Source organism: Fusarium proliferatum (genome assembly GCF_900067095.1).
Source record: "Fusarium proliferatum ET1 genome assembly, contig: FPRO_scaffold006, whole genome shotgun sequence".
NCBI classification, from domain to species: domain Eukaryota; kingdom Fungi; phylum Ascomycota; class Sordariomycetes; order Hypocreales; family Nectriaceae; genus Fusarium; species Fusarium proliferatum.
This window is the reverse complement of record NW_022194795.1, coordinates 1,369,674-1,396,640: the sequence shown is the minus strand read 5'-3', so window position 1 is coordinate 1,396,640 and position 26,967 is coordinate 1,369,674. Positions and strand designations below refer to the sequence as shown.

Genomic DNA, 26,967 nt, shown 5'->3' with positions numbered 1-26,967 from the left:
CGTACGTAGTCCCTGAGAGCGGAAAATATGGCGACACTGACATTCACTGTCCTCAGTCGTATTGGGTCAATAATCATAGCCACACGATTACATTCTTTGCCATCTCGACGTGATTATGACGAGACAAGAGCGCGGCATGCGTGACAAACAAAAGCAACAACTCACAGGAGGAGTTGTAACACGACACACTCTGGACACAATGGCCAAGTGATCGCGACAGCCTCATAAAAGGGCATTCTCGAACCGTCCTGTCGATCTCTACGACAGCCTCGTATGAGTTATCGCTTTCGATTCTGGAGAGAAACCATCCATGTTGTCGATCTCTCGCCGACAGGATACCGTATGTCAGGTACGGATGCAATCTAGTTAGACAGTTGAAGAGCCAGTCGATAAGTCAGTTCTGTCAGTGAAGTACGCGTACAGTGCGCACACACGCACACAGCCCTGTTGAGATGTTGCTTTGCTTTGCCTTGCCTTGCCTTGCCATGTCATTTTGTGGCTTCTATTTTCAGCTTGTCGCACGCAATAGCCTCACCTGACGATCATTCCCTGAACAGACGCTTCGAAAGGAGGGCAATGTCTGAGTGCGTTGCTTTTTTCGTGGGATTGCTTTTTGTATCATCGGCCCTCAAAACTTGAAATTGACTCATGTGGCCAAGATTGTTTGCTTTTTCCAGTTCGTCACCGCATTCTAACGGCGAGTTCATGCATGTTCAAGGAGGTGCCGAAATCGGCAGAAATTGCAAACAGATCGAGTTGAATCGAATTGAATCGGATCAGATCAGATCAGACCAGATCAGGTCAAATTATTCGGATCTTGGAATTCCAAGATTTGTATCTGGATCGTGAAGACTGACCATTCTTGTAAGAGGGTCTAACTAGTAGGTACTTAGTGGGTTTGTGTGTATGTGCTGGTATTACCATACCGACTCCGTAGCATACTTGCAATTACGGGAATAGGGTAGGCTAACGAGAAACACCATTTTACTAAGGGATAGTAATAAGAGCCCTTTTTATAATTAAACTCAATATACACATATAGAATTATTTCTTACTACTAACCTTGGTTGATTGACAAGCCGCCTGTCTGCCTGCTTGGTAAGGTGAATTTCCTGTTCCTGCTCTGCTCATGCGTATAGACCGTACAGACTCTCCAGCTTTTAACGATTAGCAAGCCCCGTTGGCTCAGTGGTAAAGCGTATCACTAGTAAAATCAACATGAAATGATAAGATCACTGGTTCGATTCCAGTACGGGGCAATCATTATTTCTTTTTGGCCTCGATGCTCAAACAGCCCTGCATGACGAAACTGGACAGACTTGATGAGCTGCCTGGTTCTGAATGTCTTTGCCCGGGCAGTTCAGCTGCACTACATGGAGTTGAGACATCGGTGACCCTCAAGCGATAGGCTACTTTACGACTCCAAGAGATCCAGTTGATAAATCACATACTTAATCTCTGATGCTGGCTAACACGTGCATTATCTCGTCTGCTGAACGATCCATTATGTCTCCAGCTGTCGGCAAAAACCAAGCACGACATTGAAGCTCTATGAGAAATGGACGAGGCAGCAGGTATGTATTTCCGAACACTGTACTGTAGAAACCATATCGGCAATTCCAAGCATGCCAGATGGCTATCATCGGTTCGCTTAGACCTTCGCCGGTCGCTCAAAACTCAAAAGCCCTCACAGGATGCATCTTCCGTCAGCCTCCAGGACCACGGAATACTCTTTTCAGCGACGCATCCATGCAAGCAATCTCGATATCATCTCCGCGGCGTATCCATGACCCCTCCCTCCCCCTCCCTCCTCCCTTCGTGTGAGCAAATATCGGGCATTGAGCATTCACCGGTTGGGCTGAGCGCCAATAGCTGCGGTTGATGCCCAAAGGGATCTGCAGGGCTTTTCGGTTCCAGAGACAAAAAGAAAGGAAGCCCTTCGGATTTCCATATTCGTTCTCACCGCGGCGGGTATCCTGTCTTGTTTGGTCGCTAGTAAGTTTCACCACCCGTGATATTTGCTTTTCGCTCGTGGTCTAGAACACTTATGCCACACGAGATAATCTCGGTTGGGCAACAACATAGGATTATTGTTAAGGCGGGTAACAATTTCAGATCTCTCATAGATTTGCCGGTAGTCGCGCGCGTAAGCCAGCAAGACACAGGTTATGTGCTGAGAGGGCACCAGATGAGGAGGACAGATCATCCTAGACGTGGCCCTTGGGCTGTGAGAGGCCGAGGGACCGAGAGCGAGGTCCTGCGGAGGGACGTACCTGGGGCACATTCATCAGCTCCCGGCGAAAGCTTGCCAATGTTGGTATGGAAAGTAATCCAGAAGCCTGGGATCTGTGGGTTGACAATGTCCTGTATCTGGATTGATATCAAGCGTCACAATGCAGAAGACGTGATGTAAAGATAGCCTCATATAGTTTAAATTCAGACGCTTCAATGCTTTCTATACTATCCCAAGCACCATTTTGAGCACAATTGATGAAAGACGCATATCGGCTAGTAAACTTCAAGGACATATCGTCCCTCCTCCTTGAGCTTCTCAATCTCCTTGCGAGGATCGATCTTCTTGCCAGCAGCCTTGGCCTCGTGAGCGATAGCTTCCTCGAGTACCTTGGTAACATCAGGCACAGGCCACGTAGGACCGCAGAGGTAGAAGCTACCCTCGTCCTGGATGTAGGCCTTTGCGATCTCCTTAAGGGTCTGACGCATGCGGTCCTGAATGTAAATCTTCTGAGGCTGGTCACGAGAGAAGGCAGATCCGATAAGAGTGACAACACCAGCCGCCAGATAGGCCTCCCATTCCTCACCATAGAGGTATTCCTCACGCTGGTGGCGGGACCCAAGGTAGAGGAGGATGGAGCCAATCTCCTTACCCTGAGCCTTCTGCATAGCGCGGTACTGAACAAAGGCACGGAAAGGAGCAAGACCCGTTCCGAGACCAGCCATGATGAGAGGCGCAGTGTCCTTGGTAGGAAGCTTCATGACGGAAGGCTTGACTGAAGCAGTGACCTTGGCACCAACTGGGAGACGGCTGAGGTAGCGGGTAGCATGTCCGTAACGGGTACGGCCACGAGGATCAACCCAGTCAACGACGACAATCATGAGAGAAACTGAGTTGGGGGTAACAGCCTGAGCAGAGGCGATAGAGTACTCTCGGCGCTTGGCTGGGCTGACAATCTTGATGAGGTCGTGGAAGCTTGGGCGAGCTGACTTGAACTCCTCAAGAATGTCAACATAGGTAGCGGTATCGACCTCGGCACGGCGCTTCAGATCCTCAGCACCAGCGGGGCTGGCGAGAGCCTCAAGCTTCTGCTTCTCAGTCTCATCAGTAGCAAACTCAGCAAGGGCCTCATAGAAGCGCTTGGGAGGCTTGCCAAGAATATCGACATTCTGGACGAGGGCCTGGAAGACAGTACGGGTCTCGAGGAGAGCAGAATCCTCGCGAGCAGGAACCTGAACGAGCTCGGCAGGGTTGAGGCCGTAAAACTCGATGAACTGGTTGACCTCTTCCTCGTCGTTCTCGGCGTGAATCCCGAGAGCCTCACCGATCTTGTAGGTCAGACCAGAGTCACCAAGATCAAATTCGATGTGGAAGATGTTGCGGTCGTAGTCTTGTGGAGTAAGTCGGCGATTTTCCTTGACAGTGATGGTGGAGGTCTTGACAGACAACTCGGGTCGCAGAACGTTCTTGGTGCCATAAGCCTCCTTGAAAGCAAGGGACTTGGCAGCAGCCTGCCAGTCACGGAGCTCGAAAGTCTCCTCAGCTTCTTCCTTGTCGTGGACGACGAAGCTGTTGCTCTGGATGGTAGCAGGAAGATTGGGGTCAACAAAGTCGGCACCCACCTCAGCCCAGGTGGAGGGGACCTCGAAATGACGGAGGCAAAGGCCAACGGCATCCATGGACTCCTCCAGGGTAGGAGGGTGACCCTCAGCAAGGATATGCTTTGCAATATTTTCGGGGGTATAGTCAGGAAGAGCAACCTTCAGGAAGGACAGCTCTAGTAGCAGTTTGGAGAAGAGAGGGTCCTTCTCGAAAGCAGGGGAATAGGAAGAGTCGAGGATGAAGAGCTCAGCCGCCTTCTCCCGAAGTCCCTTTCTGAATGCGAGAGGGAGACGCTTCTCGACCTCATCATCCTTGAAGTTGGAGAGCTTCACAATGACATTGCCACCCTCGACGAGACCCTTGAGGACATCAACCTCCTGGAGAATCTTCTCGTCACCGACGACAATAGTATTCGCGTCGTCAATGTCGTAAGGAGCCTCGAGGGCCTTCTTGGAGGCTCGGAGGTCACTTCGAACGAGACCTCCCTGGGTGAGGTTGTCGAAGATCTCGTTAACATAAACGTTGGAGGTGGATTCTTTGGAGAGCAGGTTGCCAATAACACTGGGAGAGTTAAGAGCAGATGAGTTATCGAGGTCCCAGAAGGTGAACTGCTGAGCCTGGACGAGAGAAGGCAATTTCTTGGCCTCGCCCTCGTTGCCAAAGATCTTGTGGAGAGTGTTGACCAGACCCTGGGGAGTAAAAGTCTGAGCAGGGGTGTACTTGATGTCAAGAACCGCAGGCTCGGTGTCAAATTTACCAGAGAAAGTGACAGCAGTCAGGACATCACTGTAAAGAGCAGACTGGGTGGCCTCATCCTCCACAGCGAGTTCGTTTCTGACCTGACCAAGGACGGCGATTGTACGAGTGGAAGCAGGGATGGCCTTGATGAAAGCCTCCTCAATGAAGGGGCGGTAGATTCGCACATTGATGACACCAACCTTGGCGCCATCTGCAGAGAGCTTGGCCAGAACCCCCTTGGCCACCTGTGACTCGACGCTGCCGAAAGCAACGAGGACGACGTCAGGGGACTCATGGCCGTGGTACTCAAAAGGCTCATAGACGGTGCCGAGCTCATCGTTGAAGAGCTTGAGAAGCTCAACAACCTTGCCGGCGGTGTCAAGACGAGTGTTGAGCTTGCCAGCCTCGGCAGAGAGCTTGCTGTACAGATCGGCAACACCGTTTTCGCTCAGAGCATCAACGACACGGAGAGTCTCGCGAGCGACGCGGACACCATCGTAGATATGAAGAGTAGGAAGGAGAATAGCCAAGAGAGTGGCAAAGATGGACATGTGCTGAGCTTCATAGGTGGAGGTGCTAGCAACAAGTCCAAGACCAAGGTCTTCGGCAAGGCGCAGAGCGGAGTCGTAGTTGGAGATCAGACCCTTGCTATCAGAATAGTCGAGAGCGGCGACGTGGGCGACGAAGGGGCTGGAAACGCCGTAGAGGAGAGAGAGCTGGTCGAGGGTTCCGCGCAGTTGCTGGAGGCTGCCTGAGGGCGCAACCAGGGACTGGGGGATGTGACGCTTGGAGACATCGAAGTCGGGAGAGAAGATGTAGCCCAGAGCAAGAGCACCAGCGCCAATTCGAGTCTGGAGAGGCAGAACCTCGGTGGAGTATCCATGGATGTTCTTCTCATTCTTGGAAGCCCACTCCTTGAGTGCGATATCGAGGTCGAAGGTCTCGGGAGAGTAAGAGAAGATCTTATCTGAAAGCTTGTAGGCGATTTGCTGAACGAGGAGTTGGGCGGTCACATAAGTCGGTCCAGAGATTGATGATAGAGGAACCTGCTGGCCGAAAGGGAGACTGGACGACAACTTGTTGAAGTCTGCCGAGTTGGTCTTCGCCACAGGGGCGGATTCTTGATGAGGCATCTTGAGGGTCTTTAAAGCCAGTGAAGGAAAAGAACAAAACCCCGCGGTTGACTGTTGACTTGAAAGTCAAAAGAGATGGTCTACCAACTGAAACTCAAGTCGCTGGCTCTGAAGCGAGATGAGATACTTTCAGGGCGATGAAGGACTGAAGAAGAGAAAGGAGGAGAAAGAGAAAAGGCGGAGTCAAAAGAGAAGCAAAAGAACCCTTCAAGAGGCGACTCAACGGAGTAACCGTAAGGAAAGCCATGGCACCGATTTACTCTATGTATTTTCCCCTGTCTCTGCCCTTGAAATGGACGGATCTTGCTCGGTCTTGAGAATTGTTGATGCTTCGACAGAATCACGCAATTGAACTAGGCCGACTTCGGAAAGGACTTTGATGTCGCAAGATGGGAAAGTGGGATGACAAAAACAGCAGCAGCAGCTTATAGGACAATCTCCGCTCCTGAGTGGTCGTTAATTTATTTACTACCCCACATGACAGACTGGTTCCCAATGGAGACCCCGAACTTCCGATCCCTCCTGCCGGGGACAACTTTTTTTTTCTAGCGCCCCCGATGGTCCGACCGGCACTCGGCGATCTCGCAATCGGTTGCCGTTCTTTGCTTGACCATCAACCTTAGTAAGCTTCGGAGGCAACACCGAGACTTTACTGGGTCTCAAGATCCAATCAATTAATAGTGTTCAGTATTGCTTATACCACCTGATATTCGCATATTTTAGTTGAAGAGAGTGTGGCAGAGAGTGGTATTGGTCAAATTGATGACTCAGCTTGATGACATGTTTCTAGGGGGCTGTGTCTGATCTCCTTCAACAGACATATCTCGTCCATCACTCGGAATCTTCATTATTTACGGTGTACAGTAGGCCAAAAGCACATGATGATTGTGTGCTTCATATTAGTTTGGTTTCGTTCGGTGGTGATAGAACGAGTTGCCATAAACGTGTGTTTTACATCGATGATAGCGGTCCAAGTACTGGTCCTTACATGAGTAAATTAGATAGTAGATCAGTTATCGTTACATATCGATATAAGTAAACGACTCAATTGTGCATCGATTTCGAGACTTAGGCCTTTCTGGGAGATATAGCTATTCAAAAGTTGTCTAGTTATGAAGTCGAAGACAATCAGAGTACCTTGTCATCGTGACAGTGACTTGGCTTTTCAAACAGCGAGGAAGGAAAAAAGGAAAACGTTGTATTAAAGCTAAGGGTTATATATCATATCAGGCACATGTTTCATAGCATATGGGATAGTATGGGGTCCGCGAATCTACCAATACTCTTCTATAAATATCAAACACCTCGATTACCAATACACAAATCAGCGATTGTCGTACACTCTACTTGTCATTAGATGAGAGTGGGATCACTCTCGGCCACGATATAGGACCGAGTTATGGCGTCTATCATTGTGTCTTTTGAAACATGTCTGTGATTCAGCCAAGAGGAACTTGCCAAGCCATATATGCTTACGAGTTGTGCCACATCGTGAACTGACGCCCGCACCTTAGTAAATGCCAGTGATCAACTATGAAATATTCATGTAAAAGCGCGCTTGGCAAAATTCCGAGTCATGATCTAGATTAAAGGGAATTTGCCACCGAATTCCATCGTATGACTTGGCACACATTCTGCAGCTGCTGTTGTTCATTATGATGGCCGGTTTCATATTTTGTCACTTACAAATCGTGTATTCTTGGTATCTTGGTAGGGAATACGCATACTATCGTGTACCTGTGGTGAGCGTGTGATGCACTCTGACATATTTAGGGCTTCTGAATTACCTGGTGATGAATGATCTTCAAATGACAACCGTTCATGACGTCTGTCAGGTAAGAGAAAAAAAAGTGTCTCGGATTATTCAAGACATAGATCTTGAGCCTCTGTAAGAGTAGGACCCGAGTCGGCGGTACAAAAAATACTAAAGACTGGTGCTAAAGGCCTGGTCATTGATGCCTCACACGATGAAGGTATGTAAATGTCTGCCATGAACTCAATCTCGGCAAACAATAGTTATTTGCATTACGCAAGAGGCGTGCTATCATGTTGATAGAGAGCTACACACGCTAGCTTCAATACTTACTCAAATACGTCGTTTGGCAGATGGAGTTTGCCGATAGCTGGAATACCAGTTTAGGTGCCAAAGCACTCATATTTGAACCTACGATGATTGTCGGCAGCGTCGAACCGTGTCAGACACGACAATCCAGGTTCGAATTGTGGAGTAACCGGAGAATTTTGATCCAATGCTCAGGGCCCTGTATGCGCCGTGGTCTGGGTAGAGGAATGCGGCTTATATGTCTGGACCAGACTACCGGGAAGTTAGACCATTTCCGGGTTATGTCCTCAGACATCATTGGCCACTACCAAATTCCTTCACATAGGTCAAGGCACGACTCATGAGATAGATCGTCATGGCATCTCCAGATCCGTCTATCGAACTAGGTGGTCACTAGGAAGCCATCGCGTGGTTTTCCATCGCTTCCTTGCCTATACGGGCAACCATCTGCCCGTTAATGTCTGGCTAGAGCTATGGCCACGCGGCGCCTCCATTCTCTGGCTTCTGAATTCATTGTTCCTGCGTCAAATCGGGTCTGGGTGGCGGCATATCCGGTATTTGGCTACGATGAGGCGCTTGCTTAATCGTGGAGCTTGTTATGGCAATGATGCCTCTTCAGGGTCTCGTCCGTTTCGCCCCAGATACCTGGTATGATGGCATAGAATCATGGTTCACGCGAGAAGAGACTTCTAGTGCAATCCCTGATTCGTACTTAAGCCTGAAACAAGAACTTCCGGAGTGAACTTGACCTTCTTTCATAACCAACACTCTCATTCATTATCAAGATACGCTCTCTTCCCACCTCTTGTCCCTCCTTCCATTAATCTTCACACCATCATTTGAACCATGATTCAACTTAAGAGTTTCGCAGTTATTGCTACCACCCTCCTTGGCTGTTGTCTAACAGCACCTACAACTCCTTCTGGCGTCGACAGCACAATCCCTGGCAGCTACATCATTACCCTCAAGTCTGAGATCAAGGCTCCTGCAGTTAAGGCTCATATGAAATGGGTTGACGGCGTCCACAAGCGAAGTCTCGAGAAGCGTGATGGCGACAATGGCGTTGAGAAGACATTTGAGACCGAGGCTGGTTTTCACGGATACTCTGGTACATTCGATGATGAGACGGTTAAGCAGATCAAGCAGAGCCCTGAGGTAAGATAACTAAACCCTAACAAAGTTCTTGATGTCTAACAACTGAAAAAGGTCGTCCGCGTTGAGCCTGACCGTAGAGTCAAGTTAACATGGAACGCTTCCAAGCGTCAAGAACAACCCGTGGAACCAGCACCACCAGCAGAAACGACAAGTCAAGAAAGCGAGGACACTGAAGAGGAGGATGAAAATGATCAGCTTGAAAAGAGGAGCGAAATTAACCAAAAGTCAAGCACATGGGGCCTCGGAACCATTTCACACCGTAACAAGGGCTTCCAGAACTATCTCTACCACAAACAAAGCGGTTCTGACTCGTTTGCCTACCTTGTTGATAGCGGTGTCCGTATCACCCATAACGAGTTCCAAGGCCGGGCCAAGAATGGCTGGACAGCCTTCCGAAAAGATTATGTTGACCGACTGGGTCATGGTACTCATGTTGCTGGAACCATTGCGGGAAAGACCTTCGGCGTCGCTAAGAAGGCTAAGATCATTTCCGTCAAAGTCTTTCAGGGCGACTCTGCAGATCTCTCCGTCATTCTCAACGGTATTGAGTGGGCCGTCAACGATATCATCAAGAAGAAAAGGCAAGAGTTCTCTGTGATCAACCTCTCTCTTGGCATCGATGGTGTATCTGGGGCGCTCAACGACATTATCAAGAATGCCGCCAAGTCCGGAGTCATCTTTGTGGTCGCCGCCGGAAACCAGGGAACAAATGCCAATACGAAATCTCCAGCTTCAGCCCCTCAGGCCATTACTGTTGGAGCCATTGACAAGAACTGGAGAATCCCCAGCTGGTCCAACTACGGCAGCTCTGTAGATATGATGGCTCCAGGTGTCGATGTAGTTTCCGCCTCGTGGCTCAGTGACAACGGCACGTACATTGAGAGCGGCACCTCAATGGCCACTCCTCATGTTTCTGGTCTTGTGCTGTATGCGCAGTCCGTGTACGGCATTACCGATGTTGATACCACAACCAAGTACATCAAGAAGTACGCCACCAGCAACAAGGTCGTTGGTAGCCGCCGAGGCTCACCAAACCTGATCGCCAACAACAACAACTTTGCTCAAAGCAGATGATTCTCGATTTACTTGACCTGAGTTCGACGAAAAGAAGAAACTGCGGAAAGGACAGATGATCAAGCAAGGCGTTTGGGATTGAGAATAAGCATACACGGGATAGCGACTGTTTTGTTTTTACATAGACTTTGATTCGATCTTTACAAATACATATCAGTACCAACTATTTTGACCTGGGAGTCTTGATGAACATTTCCCCTGCGATACTTCACTTCACGAGACATGTCATTGAAGACTTGAGAGGCCCTTAACCTTTCTATGGCCAGAATCCAAGGCGATCCAGTCTTAGACCTTATTTCCGGGTTGAGTTAGTTGCACCTTCTCAATCTCTCACAATACAAGTTTCAATTATGCGCTCAGAAATATCTCATATACTCTTAATCAAAGCGAGCTCAAAATAGCAGTGGTGTCAGGCCTTGTCCTCTGTTTATGGTCAGCCCAATATCCCATTTGAGCATGAATGGACACAAATGGCGATGAAGTCCGTGTTGATTGAGAGAATAATTTCCTTTCACTTATATGTATCCAGTTCTTGGGATTTAATTATCTCCTGGAAGTATTTTCACGGTGTGTATATGTTGATCTCTCCCGCATCACCGGGTCTGAGAGAAGCACGAACAAGGTTGGCTTCAAAGACTGAATAGTGGACAGATTCTTTTTAAGAATCTCAATTGATGAGAGACTGCCACGACATGAATTTCGCCCGCGCCTGAGATCAGAGATATAAGATAGATAATCTTGAAGAGGGAAACTGCAGTGTCAAAATCGCTGGAGTATCCAGCAGCTTACACGGAAAAGTGGACAGAACGGGCACTATACTAATTCGCGTTAGAGCAACGCCAGACCTGCACGGTTAATCGAACCCCTGCTTGGATCTTGAATAGGTACCTAGGTAGTAAGTATGTACCTCGAAAGATGGAGATGTTCAAATGATGTTCTTTTTCGGGGGGGGGGGGAGCCGCAGTAAAAGCTCCAGCTCTACTAGCACCAACATGTGCTAAGACAGGTACATCTACCTAGAATTATTGATGAGGTTGGCGAAACACGGATTTAGCACTAGATCCTAAATCCGTGGCCCGCCGTGGAGTTATATCAAGCATTATAAAACCCTTCAGTCGCCATTTAAAGGAACCCTATTTCATAGATCTGTTGGGACTTGCCAAAGAATCAACCGCAGTATAGTATTTCAGGTGACTGCTCACATTTTTACCTCGATTCCGTTTCAAAGTGTTGATCCCTGGGTTTCTTCAACTTTCCACTTACAGCCTGAAATAATCAACCACTCCCGAATATCATGCATCTCATCCTTACTGGAGCCACTGGCCTCGTTGGCTCTGGCGTGCTTGACGCTATGCTCAAGTCAAAAGACATCACCAGGATTTCAATACTGAGCCGCAGACCAGTGCCGATGGCAGCAGGTGATCCCAGAGTCAATGTCATCACTCACAACGACTTTACGAGATACAATTCAGAAGTCCTTGATCAACTTCAAGGCGCGAGCGGCGTAGTTTGGGCATTGGGCATCAGCCAGCTCAAGGTGACAAAAGAGTAGGTTTGCATTCAATTGCTTATGGTCCAAGTTTGTATGAGCTGACAAGGTGCGGCAAAGCGAATATGTCACCATCACCAAAGATTTTCCGGTTGCTGCTGCGAAAGCCTTTTCCAAGATATCACCTACCAAGGAACCTTTCCGATTCATATACGTTTCTGGCCATGGAGCTACACTTGAGCCGACTTCATTTACACCCATCTTCGGTCGTGTAAAAGGCGAGACTGAGAGGGCACTTTCTGAGCTACATGCGCCGGCGAAATTCCACGTCGAATCTGTACGCCCTGCTGGGGTAGATGCCACAAATCATGAGGCTATCAAACCATATATTCCCAACCCTGGTATGCTCTACAACGCTATGTATTTGCTCATGGGTCCCCTCATGAGAACGGTACTTCAGTCGTTGCATAGCCCAACGGAGAAACTTGGCCCTTTTCTCATGAATATGGCGATGGGCAAGTATGACAAGCAGTTGGAGGCTGGAGGAAACGACATCTCCAGTATCAACGGTTCGAGGATACTGGAAAATGTAGCACTCCAGAGGTTGCATGAGCAATGACAGAGCTTTGCAACGATGGAGCGCTGTTCGGCGGTGGAATTTTCAAGAATGGACATGTACCGGCTATGATAGAAATGAACCTGTAGATGAAGCTATACATCGGTCATCGCTGAGTACCTAGTGTTGTATAGTGCAGTTGTTCTTGATCATACCTTACTCTGTGAAGATATGCTAAGGCACGTTCCAGGCAATACAGGTAGTTATATCTTGATTTCGGCTGTTGATCTGAACACCTATCGTCCCGAATAAAAACACAAAGGGTATACCTATTTTGAGACGAGAAGTTCATACTAGCATTTCAAACGCCAGCTCAGTGGTTTGTTTCTCAGCAACACCAAGAATCCACTTTGGATGGCTCGCATTCGTTGGGAGTCTAGAGGGTCTAGAAGCAACAGAAGCGGGAAACGGGGAGGTCAGCTTTATTACCTACCAAGATAAGACTAGGCTCTTCAAGCCTCCGCCTCGATTGTGTATCTCTCGTGTCCCTATTAATTGAGGGTATTTAGCTATGGCTTGGCTTTTGTAATTTTGTTCTTTTTGCCTCTGTTCCTTGCATTTTTGTTACATGTCCTTGGTCTTCTGTGGTGCATCGCTACCAGAGGGCGTACACGTATGCCTCACAATCATTGACATTTCTTTATAAGATTTTATACTGAGCCCCGAAGTTCTGAAGCACGTCATTTTGTGTATGTTAGGTTTTTACCTCAGTACCTAGGTAGGTAGGTAGGTAGGTAGGCATGCAGTTTCTACCTTATGCCAAGCATCACAGAGGCTAAGCTTTTTGCTCATCGGCACGCCCAATTCCCTGTCAACAAGTTCTTGGCCTGAGTCATGACATTTATTACTCACACATCGCCGTCCGACGAAAGAGTCACTGAATTCAAAGACCTTGGTCAATTCTTCATCTCAACTACGTTATTCAACTAACGAGCTTCAAATTTTCATCGCTACAACGCCGGCTATAAAAGACTTCATCCATGGCTTGTTCCTAAACCTTGTTGGAAGCATCCTTCTCGCTCTCATCAGCCTCTCGGGCGTTCTGCTCCACAACCTCAGGCGGATCCTCGATCTTGGTCATCTTGTAGATGATCATAGACGCGAACAAATCACCGGAAACGTTGACAGCGGTACGGAAGCGGTCGAGGAACCAATCAATAGCCACGATGACAGCATACATGTTGGTGAGGTCGACATTGACCGAGCGAGCAATCATGATTGAAAGAACAAGCGAGGCCGAGGGAATCGGAGACACACCGATAGAGGCCAGCGTTGACAGCAGTGCAACAATGACATAGTCGGCAGGGCCCAGGGTAATGCCTTGCGTCGCAGCCATGAAGACAACGGCAGCAGGGAGATAGATGGCGGTGCTGTTATTAGGTCAGTCTTGTGTCGTAAAGATTTATAAGGCAGCAACTTACCCGTCCATGTTAATCAGGCAGCCCAGAGGACAGGTAAATTTGTAGATGGTGGACGGAATACCCCGGTCCTTGGCGCATCGAAGAGTGACCGACAAAGTGGCAGCAGACGAAGCAGTTCCCCATGCAGTGACCCAGGCAGGCGAGATCTTGAGCCAGTACGAGTAGGCATTCATCCTGGTGAAGGCGAAGAATATGATAGGCACGATGATCAGGATGTGGATGAGCATGGTGGACAGGGTGGCTCCGATGAGAAGACCCAGATTCTTGCCGATCTCGCCAATGTCAAGCTTCATCAGGTTGGGCAAAATCAGGAAGAAGACGCCGATAGGGGCCACCGCGATGAGGAATTTGATGATCTTGGTGATCATACGTTCAATCTCCTCGGTAACGCGAACGATGGGCGAGCGAGGGGATTCAATGAGGTATCCGACGATGATGGCAGTGATAATGACTGCCAGTAATTCGTCTTCGGCCAATGCCTTGACCACATTCGAGGGGATCAAAGAGAAGAACATATCCTGTACGACCACGGGGATGCTGCGATCATTTTCTTTGAGCTTTTCCTCTTCTTCTTGATCAAGCGGGGTAGTGCCGACCACTGAGTACTGCTTGGTCCAGACGAGGCCCATCATTATACAAGACAGTGTGATGGATATGAGAGTGGTGATGATGTAGTATCCGACAGTCCATCTCGCGAGAAGGGAACCCCCGTTGCTCATCTCCCGGAGTCTGGTCACAGCAAGCAACATAGAGCAGACAATCAAGGGAAGGACTGCAACTGGTCAGCGACCGACTCTGGCCGAAGAAGCTATTGCTGGCTTCAAGTCAACGGGGAACTTACCAACTGCCTTGAGGGCTCTTAGCCACATGTTGCCAATAATACCAACAAGGATGGGAGCAGCCTCCGGAATATCGTCGACCTGAGTAGCGACGACCACGCCGATGGCGATAGCGAGCAGGGCGGCTACGATGATTTGAAGAGCTGAGCCGGGTTCTTTGAAACTATGCCACCACGGCTTCTTTACAATCTCCTCCTCGGCATGGTCGTGAGGAATGTCGCTGCTGGAGTTGGTAGGCACCTGTACCGGGTGTGCCTCGGACACATCCTTGAACTCATCTTTGGTGGCCATTGCAAGAACAGCAAGCTTGGCTTGAGTTTCAAAGACTAGAGACAAGGCAGGACCGTAGAGAGGCTTTGGCAAAAGACGGAATGGAGAAGAGCACTGTCACTACAATTCCTGGTCAAACGTCAAGAGCACGCCTCAGCTTTTATACCTCATGGGCACTCTCTATCGCCAAGCCAAGCTGACTACATGGGAGCAGATGTTGCGGAGCATCAAGAGATTCTGTCAAGAGAGTGACACCAGGGAATGGATGAAGTGCCCAGAGAATCGCGTGCCGAAACCAGCAAAGATGCGACACATCGAAAGAAACACTCGAGCTTGGCCTGGCTAAGAAGAGAAGGTGAGAATTACGAAATTCTTTCTCCATCGCCAAGACAACAAGCATCAACTCCTTGGTCTTGATGACCTGGTAGCTCGGGTAAGCCGACTCAGAGTCAGTTGTTGGCAGACATTGTGGAGAAGACCAAGGAGTACTGGTTGATTGAGAGTTAGGATTTGCCCGAGGAGGCGACGATGCCAAGAGAAAGTGCAAGCGGACGAGTCGCTCGAAAGAAGAGCCAAGAGAGCCAAGAAGTCGAGGCACTATTCCAGCCCATAACATGTTGTACATTCTCCCCAAGCCAAGCCGCCACACACGACAGAGTACCATGCATTACTAGGATGAGCTCCATGCCGCAGAGATGGGGATTGCACAGACGGGGCATGAGTGCTGGTGTTATCTAGCCAAGCACGCCGTACATTCTAAGTTGTTGCATGTTTTACGAAATACCAAGAGTGATAACGCAGTGCCGAGACTTGCTCAAGTCCCCGCGTATCTCAACGAGAGATAAGGTGTCAGGGATCTGGCTCGCTGGTTGATGCTGGAGATAGCAATCATCCAGCGATGATAGCTTACTTCGTGAAAGCAGCATCACGTCAATCAACAACCCACCAGAAGCGAATGAGCGATGTGGCGTGCTTAGCTACTCGACTAGCGATACTATAAACGCAGGATGACTAACGGCATTACCTGGTGGCTAAACTCAGTTCTCGTACCTGAAGCGGTAAATGAGTTAGTTGTCTCGCCATCATGCCGTCGGACAAGAGCACACCACGATAGGAGCCGGGGAGGCATAGGACGAATGAGAAGGTACTTAGGGCCGGTAGGTTCAATGATATGAGCAACGGCTTCGTCAATACAGGGCTACGGTACTCTCGCTCCCGAAGCACCAGCTCACCAATTCTGAATCAGCGGTCTCCAACAAGCCCGAGAATGGGTATTCACGTCTCCACCTTAGGAGTTGAAGCAAGGATTTCGGTGTGCCTGTTCATGTTTCCCCTTGGGGTGGAACTCTGAGCTGGACCCTGGCACCGTTTTCCTTGCAACCAAATTTGGGGGTTGTTCTCCGTAGCTTTTGCTCCAACCGCGCTCCTAATCTGTGGGCTATAGGGCGATTGTTCAGGAAGTCTCTGATTCCCCTGACCTCTAATTTTTGGCCAGACATCCTCATCAGCTATCGAATTTCTCTCAGCATCAGATTGCAATAGTATATTGCCTAGATGGCTTTCATGTGGATATATCTTTTGCCCCGTTCTCTTGGCTGACCGTGTCTTGGATCATCACGCGGACGATTGCTACGTTCCATCGAGGATCCATGCCACCCATTGCCTCGGAACGATCTCATGCAAAAGCAAGACTTCCAACTCCTTAATCTGGTTCCAAGTCGTACGCCGTCAGGTACTACCGCGATTGTACAGAGTATGTAGGGACTTTTTGGAAGGCAGCGTCAGGAGATAACCGGGCATGACATGGATCCTTACAATTGCCGCATGAAGCGATTAAGCATAACCGGACTCAGGTTCCGAGCGAATCAATCATCGCAGAGGCAGAAACAGGCAATCTGCCTGTATCCTACGCACTAAGTAGCCGGTTTAGAGTACCTCACTAGCTTCCGTGCAAACGCCTGCTACCCCAAAAAAGAAAAGGTTCTGGAAACTTACTCAGAAGAGTCGACGACGCCTTATGTCGACATTTTGGGGGCCACCTGTATTTCGGACAAAACGACAATGAGCAGTCCCCCCCTCGAGCGGTGCGCGCCAACCTCAAGATTCCGATACCTCGTTTCGTCTTGCTCCAGCTCAGCGCTATATTCATCGCAACGAGGGATATTTGCGAATGTCCATGGGTGTTGGAGCCTATCCCTCTATAGCTGAATGTCCGGCCGATGCTACGGTCAACGTTCGACACGAGCCTCTTCGCTTTGGAGACATAGCGTATTATCCCAGGCAATTAAAGCGAATATGCCTTCACCCCGCAGAGCATCGACTTATTACGTTTAAATATCCACTTGAGCCCACTGAATAAAATAGGTGAAAAGAATGGCTTGATCATTGTCAAACGCATCCAACCTAAAGCTACCTGATGGCGCATCAGTGCATCCTGTTTCTCTCCGCAGAATATGTCTACACCAGGGTACTGACAGCCGATGGAGAGAGGCAGCGCGAGGGCATCTGATGCGATAGCAAAGAGAACAACCTTGAAGGTCAGTATCTCATCTGCGGGCGTCAGTGTGCTTGGCGAGTAGTGAGATTGGGAACTGATCATTCCACGAAGGGCATGTGGGAAAGTCTTGGAAAAGTCTTGGGAGATAGATGGAAAGGCTTGGAGGAGGATGGTTGGTTGGGGAGTTGGAAAGCTTGGTATTGGGGTCATAATCGCAGGCGTTCAAATTGCAACGCCAATCCGCTCATAGCCGTCTCTGGCCTTTGTCTTTTGCCCCTCCCCCAGACGAAGGCCAAGAAGATAATATGCTGCTGATTGGATCCCCCGCAACGCAGGGAGGTTTCTTGTTCCTTCTAAGATGGCAAGCTGGGACTGTACGTAATGGAATACCAACAATCAGCAACTTCTCCGCAATTTCCTGGAGTTGAGACAAGCTCGGATATGTATGTGGAGGAGAAAGCTTATGAAGAGCGTCTTGTTGTGTAAGACGAATGTTGGTTGTCGTTTATAAGGTTCAGTCAGGTTTACGACAAACCCACGTTTGTTAGTGCATGACTAGCGGCAGACCATGACCCCCCCCCCCCCCCCCCCCCCCCCCGAGAATCAACCATGGCGGCTCGAAGGAGGGAGGTAGGGAGGACATGAACAGTGCGGCAGTCCTGATACTGCTTCCCCGTTACGTGATGATTTGCCCATGGAACGAATAGGACTTTTGATGCCCTGGCTTAGTAGGTAGGTTGCTCCCGACTTGTCACCGGAACTCAATAGCTACCAATTTCTGTCGAATTCCCCCTGGCGAATCCATACCCAGATCACGCGAGCTTTGGCCAGGTACATTGGAGAAGAAGCCAACTGTCTACTCCGTATGACTGATGCCCGTCCATAACTGCGCTCCTTTCAACCTGAGCCTGGCAGATCTAGTCGGACCATCCTTTGTCACGATTATTTGACTAAAAGATTTGCGAAAATGTCTTGGCTAAATTCGGGTAGTTTGGCTTCTGCTGTTTTTGTTCTTTTTCTCGACGGGCCATAACGAGTCCCTATTGAGGGCTTCTTGCCCATTGTCAATCATGTTCAGGTGACATGATTAGGGGAGGCATGGTCTCGTTTGTCAAGATATGGAATATATCTCTAGATCACGTCCTTTGAGGGAAGAAGATGAAAGAAGCTTCGGGTGATGAGTGTATTCTTGGCATAGACTCTATCTCGGCGATACACAGCTGCGAATATACCTAATGATAGGTATGTACGTAGTATGTTATTGACGTTAAGAGTTGCCTAGACAATTACCTACCTAGGTAGGGCTAATCATCTCTACTAGGTATCTAGAGCTGGAATTGTCCCCAATGTTTTCAAGGTTTTGAGGTGCAACGACGCACAATAGCTAAGACACAGGCTGACGGTACAAACGGCACAAACGGCGCATTGTGCGCTTGACTGTTTTAGGATTAGCTCCCGCTGCTCTGCCGGTAGGTACATACCATATTCACCTTCCGCTGATCGAGGAGAAGGTGCAGTCGGTAGGTCAATATTGGGCAGGTTCTGAATAAAGAAAAGAAGCAGAAACCCAGACATGAGCTTTTCTTCTCTGGCATCACTCTTTTGGTCTCACAGCAGTCAACATGGCTTTTATATGATCAAAACGTGAGGTACAACAAGAAAGTCATCGCCAATATTAAATTGCACTAGTGACAAAGCATCATGACGAGAGAGTCATCGTTTGCGACATTTGTGCGGTTTTTGGCCACGATGCAATGCAATTAAATACTAGCCATGGAAGTAACTCGATACAGCTAAAAATCATCAACTCTACATTCACAGGATTTAACATCATTGTTTATTCTCTTTTTTCTTTAGCCCAAAACAGAAACACCTGGCAAACGCTCGTGCTGCTCAATCACTCAAGGTGAATACAGAACAGAAACATTCTTCACCAAGCACACTTGTCATCCTATATTTCATCACATCACAACACACTAAGCTCAACTGTGAAACACTCCAAAAATGGTGTCCACGGAAACTGTTGTCACGACCTCCTATCTCCTCGGGAACCTGCACTGCCCGACTTGTGTCACTTTGATTCGCTCCCTCCTACACGATGCCTTTGGCGACAATGTACTCTGGGTTTCCCCAAATCTCGTTACCTCCGTTGTTACAGTCGAGCATAAAGAGAACTCCTCGGCTTCGGTTGCCAGCATGCAAAGGGTACTTCAAGACGCTGGCTTCGAAGTCTGCGGTCTCAATACAACCGCCACAACTGCCAATGATCTCTATCGCACGTCCCAGGTTGAAGGGGAGAGTAGCCGTGTCCCCGAACATTCAGATGGCTGGTTGGATTCATTCTTTCACTTTTGGCGCCCACAAGTATCACCTCTGGCGATAGAGGCCGCTCGTGCTGCTCACCTCGAAAATTGTGAAGCATGTAAATCCGAGAAAATCCCCGGAAAGTCACCATCTGATGATAAAAGAGAACTGTTTCAGGTTTCTTCTGTCGTTCCCGATACCCCTACCAGACGTTCTTCTCTGCCATATCCCCTCCAAAAGGTGGTTACAGGAACATCCCCCACTCCATCATGGCGAGTTACACTGTCCGTTGGCGGCATGACTTGTGCTGTTTGTGTCAACACAATCACGCAGGAGATGGATAAGTTTCCCTGGGTCACAAAGGTCGCTGTCAACCTTGTTTCCAACAGCGCAACCATCGAATATACAGGTGGCGATCGAGCACAAGAGATTGTTGATGCAGTTGAGGACCTCGGATACGATGCTGCAATCGACGAGGTTGTCAATCTACAAGGGAAAAGAGTTCAGGCTGATGAGCGCGAGGTCGAAGTGAGTGTCGACGGCATATTTTGCCAGCGATGTCCAGAGCGAATCGTCACAACCCTCAAGGCTCTTGCTCCAGGTCGACTTCAAATCTTCCAGGAGCCCACCATACAGAATCCTATTCTAAGACTCCGATATACACCCAACGCTCCTATATTTACAATCAGGCAGATCTTGCAGGCCATTGAAGCAGCCGACGACTCTCTCAAAGCCTCCATCTACCATCACCCCACACTCGAGGAACGATCTCGAACTATCAGAGCCAAGCATCAGCAAGCTCTGTTGTATCGTGTGATTCTTACCCTCATTTTTGCTGTCCCTACCTTTGTTCTCGGCATAGTTTACATGAGCCTACTGCCAGATTCCAACCACGAAAAGATGTACCTCATGGCACCTTGGGTTTCCGGGCTCAGCCGCCTTGATATTAGTCTTTTCGCGCTTGCTACGCCGGTGTACTTCTTTGCCGCTGATGTGTTTCACGTACGAGCAATCAAAGAAGTTCGGACAATGTGGCGAAGGGGAAGCCGCATGCCTTTGATTCAGCGCTTTTACAGATTTGGTAGCATGAATATGCTTGTTTCACTGGGAACAAGCATAGCCTATTTCTCCTCAGTCGCACAGATGATTGCCGCAGGGGCATCTCGGAGAGAGCATCATAAATCTAAAGCCGAAATGTATTTTGACTCTGTCGTTTTCCTGACGCTGTTCCTTCTCCTAGGAAGGCTCATCGAGGCGTACAGTAAATCCAAGACTGGCGATGCAGTCGAAATGCTAGGCAAGCTTCGTCCAACGACAGCTCTCCTCCTTGAAAAGGACAAGGCTGGGGGCCAGATCACTAGCACCGTGCCTGTTGATCAACTTGACTCTGGAGACATAATTCGTGTGCCTCATGGCGCATCCCCTGCTGCCGATGGTATTCTTGTCAGTGGAGAAACCAACTTTGACGAATCGAGCCTCACTGGAGAATCTCGACTCATCAAGAAGACAGAAGGAGACCAAATCTTTGCTGGGACAATCAATAAGGCAGCAGCCGTTACCATGCGTGTCACGGGCGCCTCCGGGCAATCGATGCTAGACCAGATCGTTCAAGTTGTGCGAGAAGGTCAGACAAAACGAGCACCAATTGAACAGATCGCCGACCTTCTGACCGCCTATTTCGTTCCCGTCATCACTCTTATAGCAATCCTCACTTGGATCATCTGGATGGTGCTTGGGTTTTCCGGCAAGGTCCCAGAACACGAAGAGTCCTCTGATGGCGACTCGGTAGTGTTTGCCCTCCAGTTTGCCATTGCCGTTTTTGTTGTTGCTTGCCCTTGTGGCCTCGCACTTGCAGCACCCACAGCCATCTTTGTAGGTGGAGGTCTTGCGGCTAAGCACGGTATTCTCGCCAAAGGTGGTGGTGAGGCGTTTGAGAAGGCGAGCAAGATTGATTGCGTCGTCTTTGACAAGACAGGTACTCTCACCGAGGGAGGACAGCCGAAAATCACCGATTCTGTACTCTTCCCTGACACTTCGTCAAGTGAAGAGGAACGCAGCACTTTTCTGTCAGCACTCAAGGCTGTGGAAGAGAGCAGCAGCCATCCTATAGCCAAAGCGATCGTCTCCTTCTGCGGTGACGCTCCGGCTAGTAATGTTCATAATCTCGAGGAGTTGGCTGGAAGGGGTATGAAAGCCTCATTTGAGGGCTTTGACAACCAAGAGATGGACATGATTATCGGCAACGAACTTCTCATGCGAGAATTTTCAGTAAATTTATCGCCTCACATCACTCCACTTCTCGATACCTGGAAATCCGAAGCCAAGTCAGTTGCTATAATCGCCACGAAAGTATCATCCGCCGATGCCTGGACACTTGCCGCAGCGTTGTCCATCTCGGATCCGATCCGTCGTGAGACCATTCCTGTCATCCGAGCGTTAATTTCTCGTGGTATTCAGGTATGGATGTTGTCTGGTGACAACGTCACCACCGCCCGCGCGGTGGCGCAGCGCGTTGGCATACCCTCGTCTAATGTCCTGGCTGAGGTTCTCCCATCGGACAAGGCAGCTAAGATCTCATCTCTCCAAGCCTCTCTACACGCACGCGGCTCAACGACCAAACGCGCTACTATCGCCATGGTCGGCGACGGGATCAACGACTCCCCCGCGCTCACGACGGCCGATGTGGGCATCGCCATAGGAACGGGAAGCGACGTAGCCATTAGCAGTGCGGCATTCGTGCTTGCAACGTCACAGCTTACGGCTGTAGTCACGCTCTTGGATCTCAGCCGCGCCGTCTTTGGACGGATTCGTGTCAACTTTGCGTGGGCACTTGTGTACAACATGCTTGCTGTGCCCGTTGCGGCTGGGTGCTTCTATGCGGTTAAGACTTCAAGTGGAGAACGTGTAAGGCTGGATCCGGTGTGGGCGGCTCTCGCGATGGCTCTATCAAGCATCAGTGTGGTGTTGAGCAGCCTGAGCCTTCGGGTTCGGGTTCCTGGAGTGGGATTTCGCTCTCGCAAGGTTGAAATGGAGGAGTAGTATTAGGAACAGCGGTAGTGGTAGCGGTAGTGGTAGTGGTAGTGGTATTGGCAGTGTCAGTGTCAGTGTTGGCAGTGCCTAATGGTGTAGCTGCGTATTATGCCATCGCTTAGATAGTACGAGCTCAGCCTCAAGAATCTGAAATTCAGGGTTCTCTTAGATATGCACAGCTTACTCTTAGGCTCTCACGCACCTCGTGCCATGCATATGCCATGTTGCCAATCTCATGTGGTGAACCAATGGACGGATTCTCGCAATTACCCCGTCTCGAAAACTTTGCCCAATGTGATTCTCCTTCGGTCCCGGCGGAGGTTACAAAGAATATGTCATTCACACCATTTTGATTTTCGTTGGTGTGAGCTGTGAGCCGTTGCTCGTCCGAGGGATCCGTGCAAGCCGTGATGACTTCACAGCCACGATCGATTAAATCTGTCCTCACTCAATTGAGCCGGTGCCGTTGCATTATGGAGCATTGCCGACTTAGAGAGTACACAATATGTATACTACGTATGTACAAATGATTTAAAACATGGTTTAATTGAGCAAACTAAAAATATAACACGTTGAGGTTGAGTAGAGATAAGAGTTCAAAACACGTTTCATTGCGAATGAAACATGACGAGGTTCATGCACTCATCAACCTCGTATCAAGTAAAGCAAACTCCATAAAACAAGCTCTACTCGTATTTGTCCGCCACCCGCATACGCAACCGTCTCCATTATGTATGTACAGTAGACACCCCCTGGGGCTCTTGAGTGCGCAATCAAGTATTTTCACTTGAGTCATTCAAGAAAAATGCACTATAATGCAATGTAATTTCACACACACTCGCTCTCTCTGTAGTAATTGCATTCGGCAGTGTTTGTTTGCTTACGTCTCTGATCCTCCATTGGACTCGTCAAAATCCGAAATCGAAGGATTTGACTGTTTGCAGTAGAAACGATTACGTGATTGGTCAAAGCCCATACCAAGTAAGCCTAGGTACCAAATTTGGTAACTGGCCCCAAACTGTAGGGGAGGACCCTGTAAAGGCGCATCATCAGGCATAAGGAAGGGCTTATTCTAAGGCACTACCTTACCTAACCCTCCATAGGTACCAACACTGACTTACACACATTCACTGTAAGAAAATGGCTTGCAGTTAACCTCGCAAGGATGAATCCATGGATGGCACAGCACAGCACAGCACAGCACAGTAGAGGCATGGCACTACTATTGATGACTCAACACTGGATTGGAGACAGTTCGCGGCATATCGCCCGATTTGTATTGCAAGGACTAATAATACTAATTTGCAGTTTGGTATCTGTATTGTTCTTAGATGTTGTAGTTGTTGGTTGGGCCCCCAAAGATGTATGCCCCATTAAATAACTCCATGATCCAAATCCTACCAAAATGTGGCAGTGTATGATGCCTACTCCTTATCCTGATCCTATTCCCATTCCCATTCCCATTCCCATTCCCCCATCATGTATACCCAATAGCAATCGTGGGGCGTAATACTTTGTAGAGGCCGTCAAACAACATCGATGCTGCGTAATCCCGAAACGATCCAACCTAGTCCCGTGACAGTGACCCAATAGTAATAATGCACACGCCCCCTTATCCCCGGGGAGGCTTCTGTCTTTCATGCAAGCCACAATAAACGCCGGTCTTTCAGTGGAAAGACTGTAGAGTAGAAAAGTAAACAAAGTGGTTGTAATAGAACAAAGGGAATAATGCCGAGCGGCTTGCCGGCCAACTCATAATGTATCTGGTTCTCTTAAGAAAACAGATGGAGAAGTTTCAAAAGTAAAATAAAAATAAAATCAATAACCAACGCCATGCCAAGGTTTCTTTTTCGATGCGAAAAGTAACGGATGCAAAGACCGATGTAGTGATGCCAAACAGCGGTCCGTGTAACGCCAAGACTATGCATTAGGTAGGTGTCGAGCGCGGGCCAGATCGTGGGTAGCTATTTATCGCACAGCGACGCTACCACCGAGAAGACGACCCCACATGCCGCGCCTTGAGCGCTGCTGCTGATGCTGATGTTGCTGCTGCTTCTTGGATGATGAGGTCTCATGGAGTTGCTGGTACTGTTGGTACTCATCGGCAGTGATCTCATAAGGAAGCATGCGGCCAGCAGGCATGTGAGCCTTGGGGTAGTCAACATCAGGAACGATCTGGACGGGCGAGTCGTAGAGACTGCCTTGTTGAGACTCGTAGTAGTAAGGCTCAGGCTCGGAGGGCTCGAGAGGAGTGGTAGCTTGTGAGTAAGCGCGGCCAGAGGAGACAGATGAGGCGTAAGAGCTAGAAGAGCTGCTGTAGCTGAGACCAGGAGGAGTGAAGTTTCCAGAAAGGTTTCGTGCGTGCTCGGGTGTTGATCCTCGAGAGCGAGAGTGACCGCGAGAAGAGGCAGGGCTGGGATATCGGGTGGAGGCGGCATAGAGCTCCTTCTGTCGTCGCTTCTCCTCACGGTGTCGGATCTTCCTGGCATGTCGCTCGGCAATCTTGTGGCGGAGGGGCTCAAGGAAGTCGTCGAGGTCACGGTAAAGGTCCTTCTCGGTAATTCGAAGATCCCACTCAAGAAGGAAGAGAAGCTGCTTCTCCATAAGGTTGACCTCGGTGCGGCTGAAGCCAAAGCTGTAGCACTCGGTGGTGATGTGGCTGTAGTTGGCCCAGTGCTTGTTCTTGGGTGAGCTATCGTTGAGGTACTTGGCAGAGAGAATCAAAGCAGCAAGGAAGATGCGGTGGGCGGTGCATCGCAGACCACGAGCCATGGGCTGGAGCTTCGACTTTAGGCGACCGAGGTAGACCAGTGTTGACATGAGAGTTGGGACCTGGACGTTGGAAGAGACGACGAGCTGTGTGATGAACTCCTCCAGGGTGGGGAGAGCTCCGTCTTCGGATCGAACGGTTCGGGGCTCGGGGCTCCTGGGAGGAGTTGGGAGGTTCTGGCGAGGCTCGGCGGGAGCGGGAGGCATGAGAGTCGAGTCGCAGGCAATGACGTTGTGGGCGGCTTGGGCGAGGTATGCGATCATATCGCGACCCACAGGTTGGTAGACGAATTGGTCCAAGGCGGTCTTGTTGAGTTCCTCCATGGTGAGGTATCGTAGTGACGTTGTAGAAGCCATTGTGTGAATGCGGATGTTTGAGGGAGAGGAGGAAAAGAGGTTGTATAAGTGGATGGGAGAGGTTGATAGAGATATACTACACGGGAGGGCGGACCGTGTGTAAGTGAAGAAGGTGGGGTGAGGTTGAGGTGGAGGTTGATAGGCTGTGAACCTTGACCTATTGCAAAAGCAGAGCAAAGCAAAAGCAAAAGCAAAAGCAAAAGCAAAAGGCAGATGATTAATCTCTTGATTGAATGTGACTGGAAAGAGGAACCAGGGGTCAAGCCAGATGAAGGTGCGTGAGGATAGATATATCAAGAGATCAGAGGCTCATGTGAGGACCCTAAGAAACTGGCTTCGTAAGTAATGGAGCTAAGGGTGACGTTTTGGGTGTGAATGTGGAGGATGGATCATGGAGGGGGGGCAGGGGCGTGTCTTTTGGAGGCTGAGCGCCGCGTCTCTGTCTCTAATGCTAATGCTAAGGCTCGCTGAAAAAAACTCCAAGCCCGACAGGGGTTCACAGCGAAAGCGAGCCCAGTGCCACAAGCGGGCTGGGCTGGGCTGGGCTGGGTTGGGTTGGGGCGTGCAGGGTACAGACAGGTAAAGGTACAGGGGGGGTCACTCACTGGGTCGTAGGGGAAGACTTAGTCGGAGAGATGTCTCAAGACTAGGTCAGGTCCAGTTATTCAGTGGACTGCAGCGAGCAATGCAACTAACAAGCTGCTGGGGCGGTCTGGCCGGGAGGGGGGATAAATGCTTGGCTTGGGGTTTCTTTGGTTCGCTGGTGATAGAGCAAGATGCCACTCAAAAACCTGAATAGGTAGGTACAGTACTTCCGGGTGGCGAAAGAGAGCGAGAGCAGACCGTGGCTTGGGAGGAAAAGAAACCTCAAACAGTACAGTAACAGAATGATGATCCCTGTACTGCGTATCGTTGCGTATGTATCTTTGCGTTGCGTTGCGTTGCAGAATGCGGCGTAGCAGGTAGCAAATATCACAATGTCTCGCCGGTTGCTGTGCTGCGTCCGTCTCGGTATTGGCTATGTCTCAGTTTTTTCTTGTTCGTTTTACCGAACAACGAGATTGTAACTGATTATTAGACTAGGTAGGCGTTTGTTTTCAGAAACGTGCCGTGGGTCCTTTGTTTCGATTGATTCTGAGATTAATTAAAATGCCAGAAACAATTAAGCCAGCAACAAGGTCCAGGTCCAAATTCGGTAGCCGCGAATCTAGAGGAGAAGTGCGTGAAATGTACCTGGTGATAATGGATGTCGCTGAGAGCTGTTTCTTTCTGCCGGGTATGGGATAAGGCGTTCGAGGCCCTGCGTTTGGCACGGCGATGAGCGAATAGCGGAAAAAAGAAGATCGACACCTTTCCAAAGCCGCTCAGGAACTGCGCG

The 26,967-nt window shown here is 49.3% G+C and overlaps 8 protein-coding genes and 1 non-coding gene across 9 annotated transcripts; 4 read left to right on the top strand and 5 right to left on the bottom strand.

The window, feature by feature from the left end:
* Positions 1-1,174: 1,174 nt before the first annotated feature.
* Positions 1,175-1,259, top strand: tRNA. Its single transcript is given in 2 exon segments — positions 1,175-1,210; positions 1,224-1,259. It is a non-coding gene; the product is annotated as a tRNA-Thr (tRNA).
* A 1,249-nt stretch (positions 1,260-2,508) lies between these two features.
* On the bottom strand, positions 2,509-5,706 carry FPRO_09531 (uncharacterized protein; the record flags this gene model as incomplete). The annotated part of the gene is made up of 1 exon (XM_031232933.1): positions 2,509-5,706. One exon carries the CDS (start codon positions 5,704-5,706, stop codon positions 2,509-2,511), a length of 3,198 nt encoding a protein of 1,065 aa, XP_031082820.1.
* Positions 5,707-8,614: 2,908 nt separating this feature from the next.
* On the top strand, positions 8,615-9,997 carry FPRO_09530 (uncharacterized protein; the record flags this gene model as incomplete). The annotated part of the gene is made up of 2 exons (XM_031232932.1): positions 8,615-8,923; positions 8,975-9,997. 2 exons carry the CDS (start codon positions 8,615-8,617, stop codon positions 9,995-9,997), a joined length of 1,332 nt encoding a protein of 443 aa, XP_031082819.1.
* Positions 9,998-11,291: 1,294 nt separating this feature from the next.
* FPRO_09529 (related to nucleoside-diphosphate-sugar epimerases) lies at positions 11,292-12,105 on the top strand (the record flags this gene model as incomplete). The annotated part of the gene is made up of 2 exons (XM_031232931.1): positions 11,292-11,545; positions 11,607-12,105. 2 exons carry the CDS (start codon positions 11,292-11,294, stop codon positions 12,103-12,105), a joined length of 753 nt encoding a protein of 250 aa, XP_031082818.1.
* A 988-nt stretch (positions 12,106-13,093) lies between these two features.
* Positions 13,094-14,653, bottom strand: FPRO_09528 (uncharacterized protein; the record flags this gene model as incomplete). The annotated part of the gene is made up of 3 exons (XM_031232930.1): positions 13,094-13,472; positions 13,524-14,295; positions 14,365-14,653. The coding sequence occupies 3 exons, from the start codon at positions 14,651-14,653 to the stop codon at positions 13,094-13,096; spliced, it is 1,440 nt and encodes a 479-aa protein (XP_031082817.1).
* A 3,612-nt stretch (positions 14,654-18,265) lies between these two features.
* On the bottom strand, positions 18,266-18,724 carry FPRO_09527 (uncharacterized protein; the record flags this gene model as incomplete). The annotated part of the gene is made up of 2 exons (XM_031232929.1): positions 18,266-18,361; positions 18,611-18,724. The coding sequence occupies 2 exons, from the start codon at positions 18,722-18,724 to the stop codon at positions 18,266-18,268; spliced, it is 210 nt and encodes a 69-aa protein (XP_031082816.1).
* A 409-nt stretch (positions 18,725-19,133) lies between these two features.
* Positions 19,134-22,472, top strand: FPRO_09526 (uncharacterized protein; the record flags this gene model as incomplete). The annotated part of the gene is made up of 1 exon (XM_031232926.1): positions 19,134-22,472. The coding sequence occupies one exon, from the start codon at positions 19,134-19,136 to the stop codon at positions 22,470-22,472; it is 3,339 nt and encodes a 1,112-aa protein (XP_031082815.1).
* A 764-nt stretch (positions 22,473-23,236) lies between these two features.
* FPRO_09525 (uncharacterized protein) lies at positions 23,237-23,678 on the bottom strand (the record flags this gene model as incomplete). Its single annotated transcript, XM_031232925.1, has 3 exons — positions 23,237-23,273; positions 23,348-23,450; positions 23,585-23,678. The coding sequence occupies 3 exons, from the start codon at positions 23,676-23,678 to the stop codon at positions 23,237-23,239; spliced, it is 234 nt and encodes a 77-aa protein (XP_031082814.1).
* A 753-nt stretch (positions 23,679-24,431) lies between these two features.
* FPRO_09524 (uncharacterized protein) lies at positions 24,432-25,589 on the bottom strand (the record flags this gene model as incomplete). Its single annotated transcript, XM_031232924.1, has 1 exon — positions 24,432-25,589. The coding sequence occupies one exon, from the start codon at positions 25,587-25,589 to the stop codon at positions 24,432-24,434; it is 1,158 nt and encodes a 385-aa protein (XP_031082813.1).
* Between the last annotated feature and the right edge of the window lie 1,378 nt (positions 25,590-26,967).